The sequence below is a fragment of the Botrytis byssoidea genome (genome assembly GCF_014898295.1).
Source record: "Botrytis byssoidea strain MUCL 94 chromosome Unknown BBYS_003, whole genome shotgun sequence".
NCBI classification, from domain to species: domain Eukaryota; kingdom Fungi; phylum Ascomycota; class Leotiomycetes; order Helotiales; family Sclerotiniaceae; genus Botrytis; species Botrytis byssoidea.
The window spans coordinates 886490-897964 of record NW_024065844.1 but is presented as its reverse complement, the minus strand read 5'-3'; the positions used below and the strand labels follow the sequence as shown (position 1 = coordinate 897964).

General features: G+C 42.9%; 2 protein-coding genes across 2 annotated transcripts; one reads left to right on the top strand and one right to left on the bottom strand.

The window, feature by feature from the left end:
• Positions 1-508: 508 nt before the first annotated feature.
• EAE97_001721 (uncharacterized protein) lies at positions 509-4427 on the bottom strand (the record flags this gene model as incomplete). Its single annotated transcript, XM_038872232.1, has 5 exons — positions 509-1180; positions 1237-1987; positions 2039-2111; positions 2169-3062; positions 3117-4427. 5 exons carry the CDS (start codon positions 4425-4427, stop codon positions 805-807), a joined length of 3405 nt encoding a protein of 1134 aa, XP_038736790.1. The 3' UTR covers positions 509-804.
• Positions 4428-6173: 1746 nt separating this feature from the next.
• Positions 6174-10136, top strand: EAE97_001720 (uncharacterized protein; the record flags this gene model as incomplete). The annotated part of the gene is made up of 5 exons (XM_038872231.1): positions 6174-6817; positions 6868-7611; positions 7666-9479; positions 9531-9833; positions 9883-10136. The coding sequence occupies 5 exons, from the start codon at positions 6174-6176 to the stop codon at positions 10134-10136; spliced, it is 3759 nt and encodes a 1252-aa protein (XP_038736789.1).
• Between the last annotated feature and the right edge of the window lie 1339 nt (positions 10137-11475).

Sequence of the window (11475 nt, the reverse complement as noted above, 5' to 3'; positions counted from 1 at the left end):
ATACTTTTAATATTTTATATAGATTATAAGTAAAAGACTAGCGGACTCTTCGTATAGACTATTATGTTATTAATAGTTTTATAAAATGTATAAGTTGACTTTACTTTACTCTAGTCAATATATAGACCATTCTCACACAAAGCTTTAGATCTCTAAATAACTTCGAAATTCCTATTAAATAGTAGAAATCTTCTACAATTCAGTACTTTAAAAGCTACACAGCACGAACATAAACATAATTTCTGAGTAGTATTGAAAATAACTACAGAGAGCGCCAGCGAGACCGTCATTATTTTTAGTCACGAAGGGCCGAGAAAAAGCTCGTGTTGTAAGATAACACTTTCAAGATTGTTTCAACAAACAGGGCCTGCTTCGGAAGCCTTGGAAACGAAGCCGGGCAAGGTGGGTACCTAAGTGAAAGGGACGAGTTCAAGAAAACGTCAAGAAGAGAGAGAAAGAGAAACTTGGAGATAATCATTTAGAAAGACCAATGTATTGGCTTGGTTAGTGTTTTGAGTCTGATAGATGGATTAGATTACATAAATAACTAAGACATATCAGCCTGTACGAAAGAAACGTTTACATTGAGCTATATGTAAACTCGGAGGGCATCATCATCAACTGAAATACGTGTCATACAGAGCCACCCCAAGCCATAGATTCCTAGTATCATGGGTATCATAACATTATGAAACACAACAAATTCTGTAAAAGATCCCTTTTATACACCAGAACACCATAACCCCGCCCCTAGGATTCATTACCAATGACCTTACCCAGAACTCCAGTCCGATACGTTAAGACTCACGCAGCAGCAATACCTCTCATACGTCTTCTTATCTCTAGCGTGCGTTTCACACTAAAATTCTTTTGGTCGTCTGGCATATGTTCACCACTGACAATGACCAAAACCTTCATTCTAGGATGATATTTCAAATCATGTAGTAGCTTTGGCGTAATAAGAAAGTACTGGCTATCATGTTCCTGACATGCAATCTCGACCATACGTCCGTGGACCATTCGTTCGTTACGAGGATCCATTCCTTGGTTGATTTCGTCGACGACGCGGAAGGGAGAGCGAGCAAGTGATTGTAAAGACATGAGGTAGAAAATTGTGGAAACGGAGCGTTCACCTCCGGATTGACGATGCTTATCAAGGAGCTGAAGGGTTTCGTTTTCTCTGTTATGATGTTAATAAGCTGGCATATCTGAGATGTTTTAATAAAATGACTGTACCTGAATTTGACCTTGATCTCAATTGCCCATTTTTCGAAATCGTCTTCTTTATACACACTAACTTCACCAGCACATCCAATTTGCTCGAAATTATGGGAAAAGGCCTGACTGATCTGTTCAATAAGTGCATCAAGTCTCGGTTCCCATTTTGTCATGATCTCAGTAACCTTCTGCGCGACATCTCCAAGTTCGCCCTCAGTCCCAGCGATCCTGGTGTTTAATCGACCAATGTCAACCTGGCGTTTCTCATACTCTCTAATAGCATTCGGATTGTTGGCTTGAATAAAATCGAGTTTATGTTCCTCGCTGTTAATCTCTTGCTGTAAAGTTTCCACGGTCCTATCCGGGGAAATGCTGGACAAGTACTCCAAAGAGTCTTGATCGTCTCTCTCCTCAGCCTCTCTTCTGATATCTTTGCATCGTTCCAGCGCAGCTCGTGCAGTCAGGGTTGCTCGCTTTGACTGTGCTTCGATTTCCCCTAGTCGTGTACGTTCCATTTCAAGATTTGCTACAATATCACTATTGCGCTCTCGTAGAGCGTGCACGTCCGAACCTGCTTCAATACGTCGAATTTCGGCCTTGTCAAGTTCTTCGGAACAAGCAATGATCTGGTTGATTTGCTCGATATGTTTCATCACGTGCTCTCCCTTTTTGAGACCAGCAATGTCTTGCTCTTTTACAATGGCTTGAATTTCCGCCCTAGACTCAGAGCTAGATGCTTCCAATCTCTCCAAAGACTCCTTCTCTCGAGCTGCTACCATGTCAGTATATGCTCAAGTATATCTGTAGCTGTGCCACTCACCAAGCAATCCTGGAAGAGCTCTTTGTTCACCATAAGCTTTCTGCTTTTGTTGTTTCTCTTTCATAAGCGCATCCTGGTCACAAAATCTCATTATTAAGGTGCGCTAACACGAGGCCCGTTGACGACCTACCAGTTCATCCCTCTTCGGGTTTGCAGTACTCGAATACTGTACAATCCTTTCAGTGATATCTTTGGCCTCCCTCTTCAGGGATTCGAATTTACGGTCGAGGTCTGCAAGATTTTCTTCAATCACACGCCGGCCTGAAGTGTCTACGGCACCATCGACGAAAAATTTAGCTCGATTGATTCCGGAAGTCTGGGTTGACATGGCACCATATTCTCTTCGCGTTGTAATCTTATACGAAGTAGTTTTTGTCAAAAAAGATGAAATTCCAGCACGGACAATCTTTTCATATTGTTCGTCACTGATGTCATGGAGAGTAACTGCCGTCTTGTGAGCTTTGATATCGTTACACAGCATGGCAAGTACTGGCTCCGGTGCATCAATAAAATCAATAGCCCACCCATCAAGACCAACACTATTCAGTTGAGCTGTAGTAGCCGAAGGCCGACCAATAGTCTCGGCGAGAGTCTGTGTGCTCGTTTGTATTCTGACCTCCGCCAGCTTCATTTCCGCCGAATGGAATTGATTGTTTAATCGCTTGTAGTCGGCCTGGGTTTGTGCTGTGATAGTGAGCATGTTGCTCGAACGAAACAATGAGTCAACAGCATCAGTATATCTTGGGTCTTTCACAGAGCATGTTATCAAGGGTGGGCCATAGACCTCCTTCTCAAACTTGTCTTGGTTTTCCTGAACCCACTTCCAAGCTGTAGCAGTATCTCTGGAATGCTGTGCAATCTTATTAATCTGTTTCCCAGCTTGACTATCAAAGTCAGCAAGAGCCTGCTTTGCTCTGTCTTGTTCAGCTCGTAAGTCTCGTCCTTTGGCTTTGAGCGCCTCTCTGCTTTGTTCGAGCTCCGTTACTGTTGCTTTAATGGCTCTGATATCCTGCTCGATTGCTCTCTAGGTGAAAAGTCAGCAAGGATCTATATGGGTGTTAATGAATTGGGCACTCACGATATTCTGATTATATTCAGTGGGATTGAACTCTATTGCAGGTTCTCGCAGGCGGGCTTCAAGGTCAATTATGGTCCTTTTGACCTTTGCGAGATCTTTCTTCCGTTTATCCTCTGCTTCTAGAACAACTTTGATTCTCCGATCACAATCCCCAATCTTGTCATCCCATTCATCTACTTTCTTTAGGAGAATTTCGGCCTCTGCTTCTGCATGTTGTAGGCTATTCCTGCGGTTGAACACGATCTTGGCCAGTTCCTTCTCCAAGGAATCCTTTTCGTTAACAAACCGCAGAGTCGGTTCGACCTGGCTTTCCAAAGTACGAAACCGCTTGGTTGCTTCTATCTTCTCTTCCTTGCATTGCTGATATCGAAGGCGTGCGTCTCTGTATTCTACAAAAGGAATACTGTTCTTTAGTTTTTCTAAGTCTCTCTCAATTTGAATTCGTTCTTCGAGCCGTTCCATTTCCGGACGCAGCCCCGCCTGTCGCTTCTCAAGATTAATCAACTGTTCCTTGTCTTGCTCAAGCTGCATTTGTCTCGATTTCTCTTCTCTCCTCAAATTCTTAAGCTCATCATGCCAGTCCAGCATCTCTTGCGCAGCGACGGCCCTTTGTGTATGATGCAGAAGTTCGACGGGTGTCAATGCCGCAAATTCGGAGACTTTATCTTGGGGTAAAAACTGACAAAGATTATCAATTTGAATGCTGAATCCCTTGACCAAAGCTAGAACATTTTTGTGACTTGTTTTCTTGTCATTTATCCAGAATTCGCAACTATTCCCATCTTTGATAATTCGAGTTTTGATGATATGGTTTTCGCGCTCGTTGCTTCTCTTCTGAAGTTCTATTTCAATAAAGGCATCCCGTGAACCATGCTTAACAAATTCTCCCACTTTATCCGCCCGACCAAGGTTTTTTGGCGAAGAACCCAGCCCCAAGCAGAGGGCACAAACAACGGAACTCTTACCAGTACCATTTGGACCGATTACCATGTTCAAATTTGAGCCAGGGAAGAACTCGGCACTCTCGTAGGTAACGAAATTGTTGAGCTTAACTCGAACTATAGCGCCTGGAGCAAATTTACCGCGTTCGGATGCGATTGTAGGAGTACCGGGGACCCTTCCAGCATTTTGTCTGTCAACTTCTTCTCCCAAGGATGGCGGAGTATCGGGCTCAAGGGTTCCTTCTTCAGATTCGTAATGTATATTACGTGATCGTTTCGCAGGTCGCGTGGGTATAGTGTTTTGTGAACTTTCATCGCCATCGATTGCCTCCCTCGACCGACGCCCACGAGATGGCATTTGCGGTGCCATGTTAACGATTCTAGATCTAAAGAAGTGTTGCGAATTCAATCGAACCAATGAAACGATATGCTAACGTGCTTGATCTTATATCATCTTCAGGGTATCGATGGATGAATGGAGTGCATTAACTGATTCAATTAAAGAACCGTAGTTTGAGTAAGACGCGTTAAACTTTAGGAACTCGCGTTGAGCATCAGTGCGCTAGTACTGTAAAGGGTAGTGTAATGAAATTACCCCACCATAGGTGGTTGATCAGCTGATTTCGCATTTCCAGCTTCACCTCAACCACACTTCACCTTCGTTGACATTTCTCAACTCATTGTACTTCTCCCCCTGTTACAACGATGCTTGTATTTGGCGCGAGAACGAAATAGATGATAGATTATGTCACAAAGCTAGCTGGCTAATCTTGTGGAATAGATAGTGTTCAAGAATCATGGTCCTACGTATAGTTCTAAGTGAAGTAATTGGGAGATGCAGAGAAAATGGTAGGCTGGATGGACTTTCTCTCCATTTCCCCCTTCTCTATAAATGACACATGAAGGCTTTATATACCACAAAGCGAACTTCTTGCGTCTGTGTAACGGATGTTGCTAACAGTCATAGGCTCCCAATCCCATCGAACTAGATAGATGTACACCGAAGAGGAGACAAGGCGGATGACCTTTCTTCTGTCACATATATAGCTACTTATACCTATGCAAGGCAAGGCAAGCTTGAATAGAATTGAAGGACTATTGAAATCTTCCGTATTATCCGTAGTATAGATAATCTAGAACTAAAACTAGTATACTTGCTTAATCTGCAAGTAGATGTCATACTATCTACTCATGTTTTATATTCATTGAAAGATTCGTTCACTTCACAATAAGTTGTCTCAGAATCTCTAATAAGTGCCTTGTTTATCTTAAGGTACTAGGTACACATTGTGATGCGGCCATGAGTTGAGAATGAACTCTCATGAAACCCACAGTCTTGATGATTAGCAATTCTAGATGCTCCATTACTATCACATTATCAGGGTCTATACACTCTATAATGATTAGATGACAGTCAAGGTCAAGGAATCTCAAAAGTACTCTAATATAAAAATAATCATAACCGAGCCAATGATCATCCTTTGAAGGTTGAGATTGGCATTCCTCTCTCGATTTTGGTTGGCATGCAATCGCGGGGAATTTTGGGTGTAAACAAAACATCAACATAATCAAAACTTCACCATAGTAACTGCAATCTTGCAATCCCAATACTCTCTTGAGTCTTATTTTTCGCTTTGCGGACATTCGACAAGTTCTTATTTTACTATCTTTTTAATACGATATTAATTCAAATCTTCACTTCAATTCGCTCTTTCTCTCTGCATCGACACGAAACAAACTGACTTTTGAGACGATAAACTCTTCAAACACACATATCTTTTCAAGCAGATCAAATCTTGTAATTTGGTCAGTATGCTGATTTTACTACTGCAACTCAAGATAAAGCGTTGTGATTTGACCACAATGGAAGGCTAATCAAAATTTCCCAGATCTTTCGACCGCTTCATTTTTGGCACTTTCGTTACTATCGACACTCATTTCCTCACATCACTATGCCATTTTAAATTGCGCTCTGGGAATCTCAACTGCCGTAGTTGAATACTACTTGAACAGTACCATCCCACATCCTGTGCAACATCAGGATAGTCGATCGACATTAAAGTCGGCACGAGGGATTTCAAAAGATTGCGATCAGATACAGAAGATTGTCATGACAATGAGTGTACAACACACGCGGCCGCCAAGTCGACGACCTCTAGGAGAAGCAACTCGACGAGTCAACAATAATCAACTGAGTACCACCAGACTGCAATTAAAATCCACACCAACAAATCAAGATAGTCTACGCCAAGATGGTTTGCTGCAAGTTTACAACCAGGCTTCTGCTTCTCCAGGCGAACAATATTCATACCTTGACAATATTCGAATACCCTCTCCTGTCTCTAATGTCATCAACCCCAGGCTATCTGCTATATCGAAAGAAGCTGCGACGGATTCAAAAAGAAGCTCACAGATTTCGACCGCATCTTCCGCTACTTCTGATGGTAAAAATCTCAAGAAATTTATCGGTCCTTGGAAGCTGGGCAAAACTTTGGGTGAGGGGGCGACGGCACGAGTACGCCTTGCAAAGAACAAGAACACACATCAAATGGCGGCTATCAAAATCGTCCAAAAGAGAAATGCTCAAATGTCCCAGGCGGGAAGTCTTGCAAACCTGGAACGCTTGGATCCGCTACATGATGAAAGCGATGGAGTGCGAAGAATGCCTGTCGGAATTGAACGAGAGGTGGCAATAATGAAGCTTATCCAACACCCAAATATCATGAAAATTTATGACATTTGGGAAAACCGCACTGAAATGTAAGTCAAATTCTAAATTCAAAGCAAGTTTAGCATCTAACACTCAATAGTTATTTGGTTCTTGAATACGTTGACAATGGCGAGCTTTTTGCTCAAATCGCAAATAACGGAAGGCTGGACGAAGAGACTGCAATGAAGTATTTTCGACAACTTTTGAGCGCTCTAGGGTACTGCCACTCATACAATATCTGTCATCGAGATTTGAAACCGGAAAACATTCTAATTACAAGCACTGGGGACATAAAAGTTGCAGATTTTGGAATGGCTGCGCTGCATCAAGGTGCAGACCACAAATTAAGAACTTCTTGTGGAAGCCCACATTATGCTGCACCAGAACTGATTGGTGGATTCAAATATCGGGGAGACAAGGTCGACATATGGAGTATGGGCGTGATTCTCTATGCCAGCTTGTGTGGACGACTGCCATTTGATGTTGAGGGTGTCGGCAATGACAGGGCACGTCTCAATCCACTACTCAGCAAAATCCAAAAAGGGGAGTATGAAGTGGCTCCAGAATTCTCCAAAGAAGCAGCAAATTTGATTTCCAGAATATTGCAAGTGAATCCAAAAGAAAGGATTACGCTTAATCAAATCTGGAAGCACCCCGTGGTGAGAAAATATGACTATTTGGACAATCTCGGTAGCGGCCAAAGCATCCCGTCCCTTAGTCTGATTGACTGTGCGCGGCCAGTGTCACGCCGAAGTGATATTGACAAAGATTTGTTAAGGCAACTGTGGTCTATGTGGCATGCGTACTCCGAAGAACAACTCATCGAGACACTGTTGAGCGAAAAGTGGGTGATTTCGCTGATCTTGTATCTACTAAATATATGCTAATAACAAGATAGACCCAACGAACAGAAGCGCTTCTACACTCTGTTACTGAGATATAGAAATTCTCAACTTGAAGACTACGAACCTGACCTGAGTTATTCTAACAGTGACTACCATCACATCAGACCCTCGACACTGACAAAGACATATTCTACTTGTCACTTCCCACCACAGACAGGAAGCAGTCATCATCGCCAACAAGCTTCCAGGTTTACTGTGGTCAGTAACAGGTCCGAACACACTTATGATCCTTTCAATGCTTCAAGGCCAGAGCATCTTGATTCGCTCAGGTCTGATGATCAGATCAAGGTCACTGTTCATGCTCCTCAGAATGAAGAACATGGCCGGTACCGTCAGCCCTCTCGAATGTCAACATCAAGGTCAACCAGCGATCGGGGTAGATTACAGAAGCCAGTATCTCGAGTATATGCCTCTCGCAGTTCACTTGCAAGCTCTACTCGAAGTCGAGGAAGTGCTCCTTTCCGTGCTACCGTTGGTCACAAACGTGGTGTAGAGTTCTCACATGCCAGGGGACGATCATCAAGTAGTCAAAAGATTATGTCTACAAATGGCCCATTAACTTCTGTAGGAGAGCAAGCAGCAGGAGCTGATGAGAAAGCTTCTATACAACCTGCCATTGAACATTCTACCTCAACACGTTACATACGATCGAAAAAGCCACAAGCAGGAAGCACGAAGGTTACTACTACTATCATACAAAAATCTGGACGTGGCAGTCTAATATGGAGAGATGATGTCCGCCAATTGAGCAGCAGCTTGGCCAAAGACTGCGATGAAGCGTTCAACAGAACATCCGTCGTTTCTTCAACTACTTCCCAGAATAAATCGCGATTCTCAGGAAATTCAAGCGTGGCTTCTCGCTGTCCTTCGCCTATGCTTAATGTGCCAGCGAAAAGTCAAACGCTCAGACACGGACCTTTCGATTCACGACCATTACCTCCGCCACCTGCTAGATCGGATTCTGTCAAAAAGGAATTGTTAGAAGCACGCGAGCAGGCTACACTGCGCATGGCTTCTGGAGAAGATTCCCCTGGATACATTGATCGTATGGTATCACACATTGATCGTCTTATACTACCTCCATCTGCATCTCCATTGCTTACACGCCAAGATCGCCGCGCAGTTTCTGCACCTGCAGAAACTAAACAAAAGAATTATACCCGGCCGTTGCCTGCGATCAATGAGGCATATGGAGATGAACTATCCCCTCGAAAAGTTGAATCTGACCGCATCGCATCAGCTCCTGAACCTCGTACGTTCAAGAAGAACTCCAAGTTTTTCAACGAAAGAGAAACAATCCGAGTGGTTAATGCTTCCGCGGCATCTTTCAGCCCTGTTAAAGCTCCAGCTCCTCTTACTATCAGGAAGAAAAGCTCACAAAGCGGTCAAATAACGGGTCAATCTGGGCAAGAATCTTTCGACGACTCTCTCAAGAACCAATCTTCTGGTCAGGGACTTCGTCACCAATATTGTGCCAACCCGAAGGCGGATGTCGGACCAGAATTATCTCGTATTGATGAAGACTCTAACCTAGATGATCCGTATGCTCAGGATAGTAACGCGGGAACCATAGTGAAGAAGCGATCAGGTTGGTTTAGACGCAATTCCAAGGCCAGTGATGAAGGCGAATCTAGAAGTTCATCAATATTAGGAAATGAAACTTTATTATCGCAGTCATCAAGCAAGAGTGGTGGTCGAAAGTCAGAACTAGAAGATTTTCCACCGATTCCACCGACAAAGAAAAAGGGGTCCATTCTTGGTAGGCTCTTCAAGAAAAAGCTACCAAAAACCGGCATGACTGTTGCCAGTGAGTTAAGCCTAAAATATTTTGATGTTTATGAGACTAACAGGTCGACAGCACATGATATGTTCGACGAGGACATGAGTATTCAAGATTCTATTGCGGATTCCAGACAACAGAGTCGCCAAAATCGTATACATCAGACAACACAAGCACGTCAAATCGAGCCCCAACAAAACTGGCTGGCCAAGTTATTCCATGTAAAGCCCGCTTCCAAATTTATTTGCTTCTCCGTTTCGAGACGTACAGCAAGATTGGAGATTGCTAAGGTGCTCAAAGATTGGAAACGATATGGCATTAAAGATGTTCAGGTTGATAAGCAGAGGAACATAGTCTTTGGCAAAGTCGGCTCAGAAAACTGTAAGTCTTATTTGTGAGTTTTCTAAAACATATTACTGACACCAAATAGTCCTGAACCTAAAAGAGGTCTCATTCGCCGCTGAGATATTAACTGTTTTCGAACATCTGGACCGTGGCAGAAAGATAAATCTCGCTGTAGCACGAATTACACAGGAAAGAGGTGCGGCAAGCAGCTTTCATAAAGTTGTAGAGACCTTAGATTCCGTCCTACAAGTTCGTGGAGTTCTCGTCATGGACGAAGAAAAGAAAAGAATGATGGTGAGAACAGTAAACTCAATGATAACCAACACCGTTATTTCTTAACCCAAAGCTCACGGCGTCCGCCAATTTTCGATATTCTATATCGTTAATACCCCACGATTTGGACATTTGCGTATGGGGATGTATCTCTCTACACTCACTCAAGATTGGACACACTCGAAATCCTGGTTTATCACATTGCAGTATTTGGATGATACCTGCTTTTTTTTTTGTAGATATACTATGTTCAGTATAGTGAGTTTCTTTGGCATTTGCATAGAGTGGTGGATAGTTGAGTTGCGTTGCATAAAGGAGTTGTAAAAAGTAACTTAATATTCTTCACACAACAGCAAAAAAAGGGGTAGAAATTATGGTAGACGGAGGTCAAAAGGCGGTCCGAGTTTATTACCAAAAAGAGATGAGAGCGTTAAAGATGATTGATTTTCTTTTTACTTTCGAATAGGGGAAAAAGTGTTCTTTTTCGCTCGTGTACTTAGGAAATCCGATTTCTTTGATTCATGTTGATGGATATATATTCATGCTTTTGGTGATGTGACTTGTACAGCTGGTATTTCATGGGACATGCTGAATCCCGTGATGATGCTTTTCCCCCTCGCAATCCTACATAGTACACATACGTATAAGTGCATAGCCGAGATATCTTTCGTATGAGAGCTTTCATTCTACGCATCCAACAGATTCGACATTGGTTTACCTGGCGAGACTTGGTAGATGTATAGATATACATTGCTATTAGGAGATCTCAGTTCCCATGGTTAAACGGTGAAGTTGATACTGGATCGGTATGTTTTCGTCACAGGTTGAGTGGTGTCGTGTTGCGTTGTATTACTACCAACTACATAGGTATCTAGTAGGTATCTGATGCCAATGCCCTCTTTGGGAAAGAAGGATGCTGATCGTCATGGGGTTAAGAATGTGACAATCTAAATACTTGAGCAAATATTCTTGGGAGTAGTAATATTACTTCTCTCCGGACTATCGAGGATGCTTTTTCCATCGCAGACATTTTATATCACTTTCAATATTATCATACAGAGTCAGAAGAAAGTAGATACCGACACACTTGAATAAAGAACCACGATCGACAAAGCATTCCACCAAACTCCACAATCATGCATACTATGCACCTAACCATACCATCTCCACCACGAAATCTCCACGCTCTCGGTTAATATTAATCGAAGCCTTGTAAATCAATCCATTCCATCCACATCCCCATTCCCATTCCCATCCCACGGCACCCATCCATCCATTTGCCTCCACCCCAGAAGCGCCACCAAAACCACCAAAACGGTTATCACGGCAATCCATTGTCATGCATACAATGCGAATCCCCATCCGAGCCGATCGATCCATCCTATGGGTAATATCTAGGTCCATG